The 16,574-nt window shown below is 40.1% G+C and overlaps 1 protein-coding gene across 3 annotated transcripts; it reads left to right on the top strand.

Moving 5' to 3' along the window:
* Positions 1-1,293: 1,293 nt before the first annotated feature.
* Positions 1,294-15,142, top strand: ERCC5 (ERCC excision repair 5, endonuclease). Of its 3 annotated transcripts, XM_086619965.1 has the most exons (15): positions 1,294-1,410; positions 1,995-2,170; positions 2,680-2,795; positions 2,893-2,985; positions 3,793-3,853; positions 4,752-4,895; positions 5,811-6,018; positions 6,300-7,298; positions 7,704-7,936; positions 8,320-8,439; positions 9,109-9,322; positions 11,019-11,163; positions 11,987-12,187; positions 13,092-13,176; positions 14,491-15,142. In XM_086619965.1, exons 1-15 carry the CDS (start codon positions 1,323-1,325, stop codon positions 15,043-15,045), a joined length of 3,438 nt encoding a protein of 1,145 aa, XP_086476091.1. In that variant the 5' UTR covers positions 1,294-1,322; the 3' UTR covers positions 15,046-15,142. The 3 variants fall into 3 exon arrangements, 1 of the variants encoding a protein (XP_086476091.1); XR_015222530.1 differs by lacking the exons at positions 13,092-13,176; positions 14,491-15,142 and adding an exon at positions 11,323-11,552 and having other exon boundaries at positions 11,987-12,018; XR_015222529.1 differs by lacking the exons at positions 13,092-13,176; positions 14,491-15,142 and having other exon boundaries at positions 11,019-11,552; positions 11,987-12,018.
* Positions 15,143-16,574: the final 1,432 nt, after the last annotated feature.

Genomic DNA, 16,574 nt, shown 5'->3' with positions numbered 1-16,574 from the left:
TATGTAAATGTCTCTTTAAGTTTTGCTTAATAATGATAGTTGTACTGAGGAACAGGGAGTCTCCTCTCTGACAGTATCCAGCCGCTATTCTTAAGTGAGCGTGTTGTGATGGGACTTCTGTCTTTACAGTTGTTTTCCTCTTGGGTTGGAGACTCGCACTTCATCAATAAAGTACACAGTACATTTGATTCTTCCCACGTTATCAGAAAGAAGATGCATGTACTTGAGGACCTGCTGCTGGGAGCTTTCCCTAGGGATTCCCGGGTGGGATGTGGTGGGAGTGGAGCCGGGGAGACAGACTTCCGGAAAAATCATGTTTAGGGAAAAAACAATATGACGTTTTCTCTTTTTGCGACGTGGTGCTTGGCCCGCCACTCTCCTCCGGGCAGACTGGGACCCCCGCGAGTGGCCGCCAGCCTCCTCGGCGCAGCCCGCCCGCCTCAGGCGACAGCGCGGCGCTGCGGTCCCTCCGCCGGGGGTTCCGCACGGGCGGCGGCCGCCGAGGAGCTCCATCGGAAAGGGCAGCGGGAACCGCACGCTGGTGCCAGCCAGAACCAAAGCGGGCGATGCCGGGGCGAGCGGGGCGCCTTCTGGAAACCGCCTCCTCACCACCGGCCACCGCCACGGCGCCCCGCTCCGCCCCGCGCACTGCGCTTCCCGGCGGGCAGCGGGGCAGGGCGAGGGGGGCGCATGCGCACGCTGCGCCGGGCGGCCGCGGGGCTGCGAGGGACCGCTCGGCCTCAGGCGGTGCTTCCCCGTCCTCGTCCCCGCCCCCCGGGCGCCGCCCGCCCCGCCGCAGGTGAGCCCCGCCCGCGCGCCCCGCCGGACGGTCCGCCTTCCCCGGCCCCGCCGCCGCCTGGCGGGGCCTTCCCATTCCTTCCCTTCCCCTCCCCCTCCCCCTCCCCTTCCCCTCCCCTTCCCCTCCCCTCGGGCTGGGCCCCCCTGCGCCGCCCGCGGTTGCCGCTGCCCCGCGAAGCGCCTCATCGCGTCCCCGGGGCGGGAGGCGGTTGTCTGGGACCGTGGTGGACTCTGCAGACCCCCCTGGAGCTGCTCCCGGCCGGCCAGCAGCTGTGACGCTGAGCCTGCCCGGATTTTTTAAAGGTTTTTCCTGTATGGCGAGCTGAGAGAATCGTCCGGAACCGACTCGAGCGGCTGCCGTGGCGCCCTCCTGTCCCCTCCCTAGCCCCGCCTGCCTCGGTAGTTCCGTTTGCAGTAATAACGCATTCGCTTTAATAAAGCATACGCGGATCGTGTAATCTTTGGGTTATTCCTTCTTTTCTTCCTCATAGAGTCTTCTCTCGCAAAGTAGCTAAGAAAGGAGGATGGGAGTTCAAGGACTTTGGAAACTGCTTGAGTGCGCTGGGAGACCTATAAACCCAGAAACGCTAGAAGGAAAAATTCTTGCTGTTGGTATCCTTTAAAAGTAGAACTGAGGAACCGAAATTGTGAGGGAGGATATTTTAACTATTTCTCTTATTTCTACGCGATTAGCTTTTTTATTTTGTTTTAAATCATAACATTTTGATAAATATGTTTTATGCTTTATATATGGAATGCTACACCTTTTTTTTATTTTAAAAAATATTTTTTAATAGGTTCCTTACGCAAGTGTTGGACTATAGTATTTTGTGCTTTATAATGTGCTGCTCTCAGTAGGACTATACAATGAAAAAGTGTAAATACTTTTGCATCAACTTTGCTATCATATATACTTGGTTAAATGCTGGAAAGATGCGGAAAGAAGTTACACGTTGTTTATTTGTAAAAATAACTGAGGAAGTGCTGCTTGTTTCAACTCTGCTTTTTGTCCAGGGCAATAGGGGCAAGAATTTATTCTCTGAAATTTGCAAGTATTTGGATAACCTTGGCTTCGATAAGCCAAGCTTGGAACAGTGGGCAAAAGCCATTCAGTCAAATATGTGCGCTTCACAGAAACTATTATTATGGTATATGTGTAAGATAGCACATCTTTTCCTCTTAGCAGTTCTTTTAAGATATCAGTATTTGGTTGAACCAAGCAATAAAGGGAGCCAGAGATCGTGGTGGTAATTCCATACGAAACGCTCACCTCCTCACTCTGTTTCATCGACTCTGCAAGTTACTGTTTTTCCGAATTCGGCCTGTCTTTGTTTTTGATGGAGAGGCACCACTTCTGAAGAGACAAACCTTGGTGAGTACCTTTGCTGAGTCGTTGCAATGCGAAATAGGATGTAACTCTGTGGATATTAAGTAGCCATTTTCAATTTCCTTCTTATTCTGCTTATGATCCTGACCCATGAGGATGGAAGGCTTGAAATGCACTACTGTGCAGGTGTTCTTTGCAATTCCAGGCTTGATTAGCTGTTGGAGCATGCAGCAGCTCGCTTCTGATATATTTGGGTTTGATTTGCATAGAAACCAGATTGCAGAGAGGTAGATGATGGCATAAGCCTGAGTCTTGCTCCAGAGTGGACGTGAACGCAACTCTTTCAAGCATTTGTACCCAGAAGCTGAAAACTGTTCCTGAGTCCTACAGAGGAAAATGACAGATTTAGAGGAGCTGAAGGCTATGTTGCCATTGATGTAGGGTGAGTTAGGAGTTGCTTGTAGACTCAGCGTACAGAATTGTAACATTATTTCACTAGATAAGTATCTTCAGCATCCAGCAAAATCTCATTGGTGTTAATCTTATTTTCACAGGCTAAGCGAAGACAGAGAAAGGATATTGCTGCCAGTGATTCTAGGAAAACTACAGAGAAACTCTTGAAAACATTTTTGAAGAGACAAGTAATCAAAACTGCTCTTACAGGCAAAAGGCAAGAATAAAAATTATTTTCCCCTTGTTTGTGAGTGGCAAGTAAATTTTTATGTAGCTATTAATCACTGTTGTGTTTTTTTTTTTCTTTCCCTAAGCAATGAAGCTTTCCCTAGCATTACACAAGTTCGAAGAGAAGAAATTGATGATATGTATGTGTTGCCTACTTTAGAGAATGAAGAGAAGAACAGGTAGGTAGAATTAAGAAAAATAGCTTAAATAGCTATAGTAAACTCAGATAAAAATATAAACCACGTTTTTTGGCACTGCTGGCAGGCCTTAGACCCATGAGATTCCATAATATATAAAGTATATCTCTTGAATTTCTATTTTATTTCAGTTTCTTTATGGAGAGTTTGGTTTATGGCTCTGGATACAGAAGCCTTCTAGTTATTTATGGGAAAGTAGCTGAAAGCCTCTTCTTTTCACAGATTAGTTTTCTACACTGGATTCAAGTTTAAGGGTGAAAGTGCCACCTCCATCTCTGTGGCCATATCTATACAACTAAATAGAATTGATTGTTCAGGCTTGGGGAGCTGGTGTGGGGCAGCTTGATTCTGGTTTGTGTCCCTTCCTTCAGTGTTCAGCAGAAGTAGGCTTTGTATGAACTTGTCAAAATTGTGACATCTTCTTAAATAACACTAAGTGGGAATGTGGAGCTATCAGTTAAATCACTCTTTGCATGTTTTATATATACTGTTATATACTTCACATGCTGACCAAATAAGAATTGGGTAATGATTTAAACAGCAGCAGTTGTCTCAGTCTAGTTTTAACTGTGATAGGTCTGCCTTCTTGCTTTCTGTTCAGGTCTTTTTGGCTTGTGTATGTATTTATATGTGTGTTTGTGTGTATTTGAATAGATATATGTGTATGCTTTGATGCTGTGTGTCAATTTTTGTACTTACCGGTGAAGGGACGACTAATGTCCTTTTCCTTGAAATAGGAATTTTCCTAGGTAAATATCTACATCCTTTTTTTCTCTTTGTGATTTTTAGCTCAGAGGAGGAAGATGAAAAAGAATGGGAAGTGAGAATGAGCCAAAAAAAGATGTTGCAGGTAAGTGCATCCTAATTGCCCTGTAACTGTGAACAATCCCATCATTCATGTGCTATGCTAGAAAAATAAACAAAAAGGTTAAAAAAAAATGTTTAGAGATATAGGTCTTACTATAGCATTACTTATCAAATAAACAAGTTATTTTTAAGCACTCTTTGAATTCCTACTGATGAGGAAATACAAATGTAATTTTGTCCACTAGAGTACAGCAGAATAGGAGTTTCTTATAGTATCTTTTTTTTTTTTCTTTTCTTCTGTCTACTTTCTTGGGACATGTGAAGAAGAAATTGTTTTTTATAATGATATAAGTGAAATACATGCATTTGTGCACACATGTATGCACGTGTAAGACAGCATATTTAACAAAATTTCCATGCTTCTCCAAATATGAATTGATGTTGAAGCACTTAGGTCCTTGAGTTTTCACAGATAAATTCTGTATTCCCTTCTGATGTGCTGATCTCATGGGAAGAGGAGAAAAGAAATATATAACCTGAGCAGAAGGCATAATGAATTGTAAAATTATCTGCTTTCATCAAAGTTAAACAGTATTTCCAAGAATTTTTTTTTTATCTCTGAAGTAGTTCGCATTCAGAAGGAGATTGTCTTTGAAAGGATAAAATCAGACTAGCTGAGGCTGTAGGACTTGCTTCTGTGATTTATAGTAAATATCTTTTTATAAAAGGAACAATATAGTGTGTATCAATAATTATGTACTTTATTTTATTAGGTAGTGGTTACCCTTTTTTTCCTTAACTGTTTTCTTCTCAGTGTAGGAAATATCAACAAAGATTTTTGTGGGATTTTTTTGTTGTTTGAAATGATACTCTAAATATTTTCTTGTTCTTGCTGTGCTGTAATATAAAATACATGTCTGTGTTGTTTTTCATCTTTATAGGAAGAGTTATGTGAAAATCCTCATTCTGTAGATATTGAATCAGAAGATTTCAACAAACTGCCTCCAGAAATAAAACATGAGATCTTGACTGACATGAAAGAATTTACAAAGCGAAAAAGAACATTATTTGAAGCAATGCCAGAGGTAATATTTAAAATAGTTTTCAAGCCGTCAGACTGGAGTTTTTGCTGTTAACGCAGATGAAGACTACACAGGAGTACCACATCTGGAAAGCTTTACCCTCCCAGGCCTATGTAATAAGAGATGTTATGTCGAGAGGGAATAAACCCCAACGAGATAATGACTCTTAACAGAGCCTTCCCGTGTGTGTATTCAGAGTCCTATCTCTTGATTTTGACTAAAATTGACAGAGCTAATACAGTTTGGCAAGAATGGAAAAAATCATGCTATGTCTTATACCTCATCAGCATTATGCCCAAGATTTCAATTGCAAGAACGGGCTGCTGGTGCGGATAAAGGAGGCAGAATGAAGGAAGCTTGCATTCCAAACCCTCAGGTCGTTAGGGCAGCTGGCAGCTGGGAAGAGGCTTTTGTAGCTTAGGCTGTGTTTTACTAAAGCCATTGGGAGACAATGGGGGAATCCTATAGTGTCACTTCTACAATAGCTTTTCAGAGCACGGTTAGATTTTTGAAGTACAATACATGTCAGATCAAATGATGGCTTGTGCCCAAGTGTAAGCTAAGAGCTATCATTTTAAAACCATCCACATGTGGATTCTGTTAGAATTGCATTGTTTTTAAGGTGGGGACCAGCTCTGTTTAGGCAGCTAAGTTTTGTTGGTCACGTCACTGAGATCTCCTGTTTAGCCAGCGTTCAGAGCTAAATGGTACCTTTTAGAATTGTTGTGTGTTACTGGGCTAGTGTTGCTGTGGCTTGAGAGTTTGAGAGTGCAGCAGTCAGTAAAAGACACCCCTTACCTGCTTAAAGGAAACTCTTGAAAGACTCTCCAGAGCGTGGTAAATGAACTTGCTTAAAAGATGCAGCTAATGGCATTTGATTTAAATCGACTTGCTTGTTTGTTTTGGTTTTTTTTTAAGGAGTCTGATGACTTTTCCCAGTACCAGCTTAGGGGTTTGCTTAAGAAAAGCAACCTCAATCGGTGCATAGAAAACGTAGAAAAAGAATTGAATCAACAGCACTCGGGTGAAATCCAAACACAATATGAAAATGAAGGTGGTTTTGTGAAAGAAGTGGAATCTAGGAGGGTAGTCTCTGAAGATACTTCTCACTATATCCTAATAAAAGGTATGTCAGGTCTTAGTTTTGTAAAACCTCTTGTTCAGTGTGTGCAGTCTGCAGCTGTCAGTTTTAAGAAAAACCTGTTTACAGGTGCAGGTAGCTGATAGTTTGTATGAAATGTGTGTTACTGTTAGACATGATTAACTGGTCTGTAAACATGTAGAAAACTAGTTTGTTAATCTTTAAATAATGGTGTTCATTATGTAAAATTCAATGTTAGTATAAGGCAGTTTCTTACTAAAAAAAAAAAAAAAATAGTAATCAGTTAACAAAAAACTTTCTTTCAGGTATCCAAGCAAAAGAAGCTACAAGTGGAGACTTGGAAACAACTGCAGGACCCTCATCAAAAATGCTTGAATTTACTAAATCGAATAAAATCAATGAATCTCCTGCTCATGCAAAGCTGGTTGCATTTGACAAGTTGCAGGCAGAGAAAGATAACAATGTGGTGACAGCACCACCTTCTCCTCGGACTTTGCTTGCTATCCAGGCAGCTATGGTAGAAAGCAGCTCAGAAGAAGAACTGGGGGATGAAGATGCAGGACAATTGAAAAAAGTGGACCAATCTGTAACAGAGGAAGGCAGCGTGTCTCCAAGAACACTACAGGCAATTCGGCAAGCTCTGAGTGATGACGATAAAAGGGAGGAAGTTGTTACTGTTAGAACTGATGGAGTGCTACCACAAAGATCAGAAGTGAAGGATTTTCTGCTTAGCAGCTCAGATGAGGAAGATCAGATTCCTGAAGTTAAGGAGGGAAAAAAAATACCTACATCTACAATTCATTCGTCAGACCAAGTGATTACGCAAGGTGCTGAATTTGAACTGAAGAGTCAGGAGTTGGAAAAAAAAAAAGTTACACCCAAGGACACCAGTATATCCAGAGTTGACAATTATTCTTGTGTTGATAATACTAGAAAAGGCAAAGAAGACGTGGGCAAAGAAGACGTGGGCAAAGAAGACGTGGGCAAAGAAGACGTGGGCAAAGAAGAAAATGGTTCCAAAATTCACTTAATTTCTTTGGGAGATAGGGATGCAAACTTGTGCAGGCAGAAGCCATGCTGTTCCCCTATACAAACTAGTATAGGGGCTTTGATTCATGCTGAAACATCAGACCTTTCTAAAAATGAGGAAAACTTGAAAATTTCCGAAAATACAGAGGACGTAATTTCAAAAACGGAAGAGAATGTGTCTGAGGTACAAAAGGATATTAGATTTTTTCCAGAAGCAAAAGGTCGTGAGGAGGAAAGAGGAGGGATATCACAGTCTGAAGACAGTGATTCTGATGGTATGTGCGTTTTAATTGTGTAAAAAGATCAGAAAATAGGACCTTATTGTATTTGTAGTCAGTTAAAGTTAACCTTTTCTCCTACTAAGAAATGCTTTAAAATGTGTCTATTCCTGTGTATGTAGGAGGTGGGAAGAGAATCTGATCTATGTTTTTCCTCTTGTTACGTTTTTTCATTGAAACCTGGGTGTACAATTCGGAGAGTCAGCAAAGGATGCTGCTGTGTACATTAGACTTAACTGGTGTATTAATGGTCAACCACTTGGTTTCTGTAATTTCACAATCCTTATATCTATTTACTGCATGTAGCAAAAAAAGTAAATCATTGCCCAAGTTAAAACCACATAATAATACCTGTTTTTAAACAAGCAGCAGGAAGTTGAAATCTTTGTTTTCCTTTAATAGGAAGCTTTATTGAAGTGGATACTGAAATCAGAAATGAGGCCAAGTTCCTTACTAAATATGATGAAAAACTGGGTGATGAAACAGCACTTCCAGAAATGGAGACAGGCAGACATGATATTGTCACACAGGACTTGCTGAAGGAGTCTGATGAAGTGCAGTTGGCAAACGATCAGAATGTTCAGAGAGAAGATGGTGCTAAAGATGCAGCGGACGAGTGGCAGGACATCAGTTTGGTAACTCCTTGCTGTTTGTCTTGAGCTGGTAATGAAGTGCTCTGTTCTCAAGTCGTTCTTAAAGAAAACTATTGGACAGCTTCTTACTGTTTCACTGCTTTCTCATACACGTATTTAATTCTATGGGAACTGATTTTTCTTTAAAAATGATGGTTAACCATAACCTCTCTGAAATCAGAGGGAAACTTTAAGGTTTGAGCACTCTGATGAATAGACCTGTCTCTGGTCTCATAATTTACTGCATTAGAGACACTATGACAACTTCCAAGTGTGAATTAATGGAGCATATACTACTAGAATAATTATAGTTGGAGACTTAGCTCTTTACTTAACTAAATGTACCTGAATTGTTGAAATGATGAAAATCTTGTTTTATTTTTCAGGAAGAACTAGAAGAGTTAGAAAATGACCTTTCTGCTGAGCAGAATGTGCTTCAGGCTCAAAAACAGCAGCAGGAACGTGTTGCTGCTTCTGTGACAGGACAGATGTTCTTGGAAAGCCAGGTAGTATTTGTTGAATCATTTCGATCTGATGTGGGATGATGTGGTCCCTCCCTCCACCCCAGTAAAACATTTTATCAAAAGCTGGTAGTAATTTTGCTTGATTATAGGTAGGGCATATTTAACTGAGGTTAAAAGCAAATTGTGTAAATGCATCAAAATACATGTATATCAAAACACCATCCAAAGGATGACTAGTCTGCCCACTGTTTCCTGCTTGGTATGAATGTTTCTCATATGCTTTCATACTTTTTTCTGAGCTCAGGCGATGACTGATTTTTTTTTTGTTTTGTTTGCTTATTTTTTTTAATTTGTTTTTAACTTACATCTTTATTACATGGAGCCCACGTAATTGTAACACATGGACTTTTCTCCACGTTGAAGTAGCAGTACTTCAGTGTGCTTGTGTAATTAAGGTGGCAGATTCTCCAACTGTGTAGTAGTAATGGGATCAAGTAGTGCTTGACTTCTGTGCCGCTGTCTGCCTGCGAGTAGTAAGTGGGATTTCCCCCTTGACTTAGCTGTGCTCGGCACTTGTTAGCAGAAATTAAGATTTGCTGTGAAATATTAAACACCTCACAAGTGTGAATCTAGCAGTTCCGAGTCAAGCAGAACTATAATAGAAATCCGTTTTTCAGATGAAATACAAAGTGATTTCTCTCCGTCCTACAGGAGCTTCTCCGTCTGTTTGGCATTCCATATATTGAAGCTCCAATGGAGGCAGAGGCACAGTGTGCTATACTGGACCTTACGGATCAGACCTCTGGGACAATCACCGATGACAGTGATGTTTGGTTATTCGGCGCACGACATGTTTATAAAAATTTCTTCAGTCAAAACAAATATGTGGAATATTATCAGTATGTTGATTTTCAGAACCAGCTAGGTAAGCCTCAGGTATTGATTTGTTAGATACAGTTTTGAATAAGACAGCGCTGCCATGTATCTTTCTGAAGTTGTGCTTCCTACAGAATTTTGTGTGCCTGTTACTACAATGCCTGTTCCTTGGAGAGTTTCTAAAGACGTTCAGTGGAGTTGCTCTTTTTACTGTCAGGTGACTCCTCTGAATTTACAGCTATTAGTAGCACTTGCATTTAATACAGAGTTAGTGCGACGATCATCAAAGCTGGAGATAGGAGCTATGGTACCAGTTTTGGGGTAAATATAAGCATGACTTTTCTGACATGATGGGAAAATTATCTTGTGATGTCATCAGATTTATAGTCTGGAAGTGGAAGTTAATTTTGGACATGTTGACACATAATGTATTAGAAGAGGATTCAGTGTATGTATATGCTCTATAAAAGGCTTTTCATTTAGTTAATACCGACAGCATTTTTCTTCTTTCAGATTGCTCTTGTACCAGTCTAATCAAGTTGTTTCTAGTTAGGTTGAGCTATTAAACTTCAGTGTCACGTAGTGTATTAAGGGAAATACAAGCCAATTTTAACTTCTGCTTAAACAAGTCATAAGAAAAACTCTGTTAAAGTCAGTTTTGACATTTTCAAAGTCGAGAGAGGCTGTAGGCTTTGAAATGATATTTTAATGTTGTCAGCATGTGAAATTTCTCAACGTTTTTATGTGGTGAAAAATACGTCGTTGGTTTCTTCTCCCAGCAAATGCAATGAAATATTTTTTCTCCTACTTAAACCTACTTAGATATGCTACTGCAGCTGACTTGGAAAGGATTGTTGTAATAGCATGTGTGTGATTTTTAGCTGTTATTAATGTAATAAACCAGAGCATTTATTTATTGGGGAAAAATAGTGATCATAAGTCTTCCTGTCATATTCTTCTGCAGTCTTGTACTTCTGCTGCTTTTCCATGCATTGCACAATTCTTCTTTCTTGACAGTTGATGGATATCCTGACTGGCATGCTGATGGTCTTGCTTTGTGTGATTAGACACACGTTCCTTCTTTTCTCCACTGAATTGTTTTATTTTTTTATTATAATTTTAAAAATCTAGAGTCCTGAGGTTAGTCACTGAAAATCAGTCTGGTTGGCTCAGATCTTTTAGCGTAGCAAGTAGAAGTGGTCAGCTGAGTTCTTCTTTCTTTCTAGCTGTTTCACAGGCTCTTTTGGTGTGCTTAGTAACTGCAGTAGCACAGAGCAAAAGACTTCCAGTTTGGGAACGCTTTTAAGAAGCGGAGGCATTGTTACTGGAGTTCAAAACTGAGGAAATAAATGTGTTTACTTCTGATTCGGGAGTTAGTAAATTCAGGTCAGCATTAGATGAAAATAGAACAGTAACTGGAGAAATATATGTAAAATAATATCTCTTAACTCTTAAAACCCAGAACTTCACAATTTTAAAAACCTCAGGTTTAATTTTGACAAGATGTATTTGCCAGGTTAGTAGTTTAGCACAACTACTGGTGCTTGAGCCAGCAGTAGCATCTTGAGGCCGCTTTAGAATACAATTTCGCAAATTCTGATGTCGAGTTAAATGTAATTTTACAGAGTTAGTGGCTTCGTGTTCCTTTTGATTGTTGCCTTTCAGATAATATATTTTTTTAATTTGTAAGAGAACAGATGCTGAATCCACTGATTTTACTTGGTTTACGCACTTTTCTTTTGCAGGGTTGGATCGAAGCAAGCTAATTAATTTGGCATACTTGCTTGGAAGTGACTACACTGAGGGCATCCCAAACGTTGGCTTTGTAACAGCAATGGAGATTTTAAATGAATTTCCTGGACACGGATTGGAACCTCTCTTAAAATTCGCGTATGCTTTGTCATATTTTGCTTTTTTTGTCTCCGTAACATGAATATTAGCGAGTATTTTCTGCTGCTTAAGCACACACCAAAACACACGACCATCATTAAGGAGACTAAGTTAACTGTAAAATATGTGACTCCATTGTATCACTGTTTGAAATGACAGGTAAATAAGGTGACATGTTGACACAGCAATTACAGTGAGACTAACGAAGACAATAGAACAGCTGTAGAACTGTGCGACTGCCTCTGAGTTCCTTGCAGAGCTGGATCCCTAGTGGAGCGGAGATTGTTTCTCCCTGAGTTTGTGAGAAGGTGCTGTAGCTTGCTCGTAGAGAAAGAGAGACTTGATGACTTGATGAGTGAGGAGTGGATGACCTGGAGAGAGACAGACAGGTAGGCTGTGGGGAAGAACAAGATTTGAAGAGGGCCAAGCCAGTTGAATTGGCAATGGCGAGGATGGTTAGAAGCTTTCTTTTGTTTTGGTTTTTTTTTTTTTTTTTAACCAAAAAACCTCCAAATGTGTGGAACATCCTTCCAAAGTTAGGCTGAATTTAGGGCCTTCTGAATTGCTTCTGGCAGCTCATGGGGAATCCAGGTGATGTTTGCTACTGAGGCTTACAATGGCTATGTTTACCGTATAGGTTTTGTCTTTCCTACTTTCAGATTATATGTCCATTTGGCCATTTTTATTTGAAAGCTTCCTACCTCATCTCATGCAGAAACTGAAGTAGGGAGACTAGTTAAGGCTATTGAAATTAGCATGGTGGCTCTTGATATTCTAAATTATATTTTATGGAGGCAACTGAATACTTTCCTCTGTTTTTCAGTGAGTGGTGGAATGAGGCTCAGAAGAATAAGAAATTGAGACCGAATCCACATGATACCAAAGTCAAGAAGAAGCTGCGAGAGCTACAACTTTCTTCAGGTTTTCCAAATCCAGCAGTGGCAGAAGCATACCTGAAGCCTGTGGTGGATGAGACAAGGGGTTCATTCACCTGGGGGAAGCCTGATATAGAGCAGATCAGAGAATATCCTTTTACTATATGGCAGGACTTGGTCGCTAAAAGCATTTGGATTAAAGTTTATAAGGCTAGTTAGTGAGTCAGTAACACTGTCAAATTCTTCACGTCATTGGTGTAAGGGGCCCCCCCGCCCCGTCTGCATGTGCTCCTCTAAGACACCAGCTCTGAATGGAAGGAAATGCAGCTGTGTATGTGTGGCACTCGGGGCTGCTCTGCCTTCGTGGGAGAGTGGGCTGCTTCACTTCGCATGCAGAGAGAGTCTCGTAGCTGGACTGACTAGTCTGATGCCATGTTATGCTCTGTAACTGTGCTGTGCCTATTTCTAGGCTTAGAGTGGGATTGTTTGCACGCTCCTGGTGTATGTTTGCCATCTTTCACAAAATTTCAAAACCTAGTCAGGAATGGGGGTTCAGTCTGTGCTTTATCCCTAGTTATTCACTGCATTTCTTGTGCATCTGTTGCAGATTGGGCTGCAGTGAATTGTTGAAAAGTAGATGGCAATGCAAGCAGAGCTGCTAGTGTTTTATGCAGTAAATGAAACTTCCAGCGTGTGCAGGTGTGAAAATAAAGTTTATTTATAGGCATTTTGTCTTACGAAAATTATCATTGTATAGCCAAATCGAGCTCTGTCTTCACTGAGGCACGCTTTTGGAAACGTTGATATTAGAAAAGAAATTCTGTAACTAATAGAGATGTAACAGCGTGATTAAGATTTGTAGCGTAATACTGGAACCATCTGCCTAAGTCAGCTGTAATAACTCAGAGTATTTTCTCTGGTTTTGTAGCAGAAAAAGCTTTGAAGTGGAGTTACTTTCCTCCAGACATTGTTTATTTGAGGAATTTTCATCTTACGTGTTTACACCGTATTAGTTGTAAGAGCCATTTTGTAAAGTTCCTTAACTTTCTGCACATTCTGTCAGGACCACTTTGGCTGGACTAGGACAAAGATAGATGAAATCCTTTTGCCTGTGATAAAACAGCTGAACTTGCAGCAGGTAAAGTATAAAACTATGTATAGTTTGAGGGTAACTGGAAGATTGTAGGAGAAGCATTTTAAAATGAACGGCAAGGCTTTAATCTAAAATACATTTCTCAGAAACTGAGATTTGGCTGGGTTTTTCTTTGATCATAATACATATTTTTGAAAGTCGTGAAACTTACTTCTCTAGACTTCATTTCTGTGTGATTTCGATGTGCTGTGAGGCACAATACATAATTTCAATTGTTGGTTTCAAATTTTGTCACCTGTCAAGCACCTATCTCAAGTCTAGGTTGCTGTTTTTTCTGGATGCAGCTGAAACTACAGGTACTTCAAGCACCTTCAGTACTTTTAAAAGACAGCGTGCTGTCTCTAAAAATGGTTTGTAAAAATGTCCCTAAGATTTTGGTGAAGTGAGACTGACCATTGGCTACCATCCATATTCTTAGAGGAGGAGTGCAGGCTGAACTGTTGATTGAGTGTCCACTAATAATACTACTCTGATACCAAATAAATGTACTGTCAACTTTAATAAAACTTAAAAGTGAGTAGAGGTGCATGCTGTGATACTGTGAAAGTCAGTTGTAAAACTGATCACTTAAGGTCAGATTTTTTTTTCTGTTTGCCATAAGCAAGATAGATATGTAGTATAAACCAGTCTTCTAGGTTCTCCCTGTCACTCAAAGGTGTGAAAGGTACCAAAACACGTAGTTAAATCTATATACTTTCAGGTTGACTGGAACATTATTTGGAAGTGTCTGTCTCTTGGACAATTTTAGGAAGCTTAGTCTATACAGCAAGCTTAGCTGTGGCTGAATAACGCAGACGGTTCTAGTTCTGCTCTTAAATCTTTATACTGTAGCAGCATGTGTTACAGTGAACTTGAGTCAAATGACTGCGTTTTGTTGCACTGGCATATGCAAATGTAAAGTGCACTTAAAACATTTGCTTAGTAAACAATCTGTTGTTTTAACAGCTTGAAGCTAAGGATGTGTTTGTAAAGACATACTTACGAGCACTACAGAGATTCTTTGTGTTAGGGTTGAAAGTACCAACAGATGTCTAATCATCAGCAGCACTGTGTTTATAAAATTTCATTGGAGTTCGCTTATTATTTAGTTTCTGTAAGGGTTCTTGCTGCATCATTTATAATAAAGTATAGATGTTACTATAATAATGCATCTTATTGTTCACATCTGTTTGTATGCATATTAATTTTGTTAGTCCTTTGTCCTGCTTTAATTTGGGATGCTTTATGGTATAGCTGAGATAACAACTGAATTCCCATCACAGAATATCTGAAGGTGCTTCTCTGTTTTATTTTTGATAGACTCAGCTTCGAATTGATTCATTCTTCAGACTAGCACAGCATGAAAAACAAGCTATTAAAAGTCAGAGACTACGCAGAGCTGTGACTTGTCTGAAGAGGAAGGAAAAAGAAGCTGCCGATGAAATTCAGGAGGCCGCCGCTATTATGGAGTTGGAACTTAAACAGCACGAGGAAAGGAAAGGGGAAAGTACGGCAGGCAGCACAAACCATCAAGCTGTGGCAACAGAAGTCCGAAGTGGAAAGAGAAGAAAACATGCAGATTCCAGAAAAGAACAGCTATATGGAGGTGGTTTTATTGGCAATTTGCATCTTTCAGAAACTTCTAGTGACTCCTCAGTAGAGGAATCAGAAAGTAGAGGTTTAGGAATGAGTAAAAGGAGGAAGAACGTCTCTGCGATGGAGACAGCAGACCATAAAGAGAAGAAAGGGTGCAGCAGCTCAAGTGGTGAGGATGAAGAACTGGGAAATGTAGTCATGGTGACTGCCAAACCTGTGTTTGAGGGTAGAAAAAAGAAATCACGGAGTAAGAGAGGAATAAAAAAGAAAAAACCTTAAAGAAAAGAAGTCTTAAAATTAAGAGACTCCGTGCGTGCACGGTTTTTGTGATTTAAAGCTTGTAAATATTCTAATGAATTTTTGATAAAAAAGAATAAATTATCCCTATTTGTCATGTATTCGTTGTGCATTTTGTATCTAGAACTTAAATAGGAGATATTTTAAACAATGAAAAAAATAATTTTAGCATATTTACTCCCTAAAGACCTAGATTGGACTAGATACAGGTTTTCTGGTTTGAGATTTTAAAATTGAGCCAAAATGGGATGTCCGTTCGTCCTCCAACTGAGGAGAGGGAGTTGTTAAAATCACACGCAATCTATTTCTTCCTTAGCTTCAAACATCAATGAGATTTTGAAAACTACTTGAGAGAAGGAAAATCAGTTCAGTTGGTGTTTTCCTTATTCCCTTCACTATGCCTGTCTCGAAAGTTTTGTGCTTGAAGTAATGTTGCTTATTGAACCATTCATGGGGCGATGTAAGCCCTCGTAAAATCTCATGGAAAATCACACAATACAGTAAGTCCTTGTATGGTCCGAGGTGCAGTAACTGTTTATGTTCTGAATGTAAATGTCACATTTCTAGACTTGGAGTTACACGACCATGTCCAAAGACAGAATTTGCCTGCAAAAGTGATGTTCAGAGGTACCCACTGCTTGCATCACTGATGTTGGATTAATTTGTGAGAAAAACAAGGTTTTAGGTTCAGATTTCTCCCTAACCTCACCTTTCTTTCTGGATGGTCGTAGAATTTATTTATAGCTTCTGTGGATTAAAGTGGAAAAAGCACCGAATGCTGCCGGTCATACTTGTGTACGTACATTACATTTTAGTTCTCCTCTGTGCTTTTCTCTTGTCATTTAATATTTCTGCTTCATTTCTCATTGTTTCATTGTTTGAAAGTCCAAGTTCATACAATGAAGTTTCGTGTGAAACATTAGCCTCCTGTAAAGGATGGAGGGCTGAGGTGGATCTGGCCGTTATGGTTGCAGAGAGTCCAATACTTCATGTATAGTGTTTACTGGGCAAAAACTATCCCTTTTGATACTACATTTGTTAAAGATTATTGTATTTTAAGCAAATTCTCAGCCTGGACAGACAGTGTACAGCAATGTCTTGCAGATCATTCATTAGCATTGCTAAATTTTTCTTTAAAGGTGTAGATGAGGTCTCGATGATGTGTTTGGGCTCCTGTTAATCTCTTCTGCCAAGTATGGTAAAGTACGGAGACCTTCAGTTCTCTCTAGGACTTGTTTAGTATTCTTGTACAGTAACTTGTGGGTTTTTTTTTTTTTTTTTGCAATGACACCTACAAACCCCAGTGGAAGTTGGAGTCTAACTTTCTAAAACCTGGGTGAAGTAAGAGACAGTTCCTGTCCTGGATTGGTTGCAGTCTAAATAAGAGAAGTCTTAAAGGTAGCTGTATCTGTTGTTCCCGTGCAGGAAGTGGTGGCGATCTGTTGAGCGAATGTACGCCTCTTACATGCGTGTACATGTGAGAAGTGAGGTGTTTATGCACGTTGGCAGCT

This window comes from Tauraco erythrolophus, chromosome 1 (genome assembly GCF_009769465.1).
Source record: "Tauraco erythrolophus isolate bTauEry1 chromosome 1, bTauEry1.pri, whole genome shotgun sequence".
Taxonomy (NCBI): Eukaryota; Metazoa; Chordata; class Aves; order Musophagiformes; family Musophagidae; genus Tauraco; species Tauraco erythrolophus.
The sequence above is the reverse complement of the archived record's forward strand: the minus strand, read 5'-3'. Positions and strand labels throughout refer to the sequence as shown.

Bases quoted from the DNA above. Each gene is read 5' to 3' on its own strand.
- ERCC5 (XM_086619965.1), top strand. From the start codon at position 1,323: ATGGGAGTTCAAGGACTTTGGAAACTGCTTGAGTGCGCTGGGAGACCT. The intron at 4,896-5,810 runs GTAATATTTAAA...TTTTTTTTTAAG, and splicing joins TATTTGAAGCAATGCCAGAG to GAGTCTGATGACTTTTCCCA. The intron at 7,937-8,319 runs GTAACTCCTTGC...TTTATTTTTCAG, and splicing joins AGTGGCAGGACATCAGTTTG to GAAGAACTAGAAGAGTTAGA.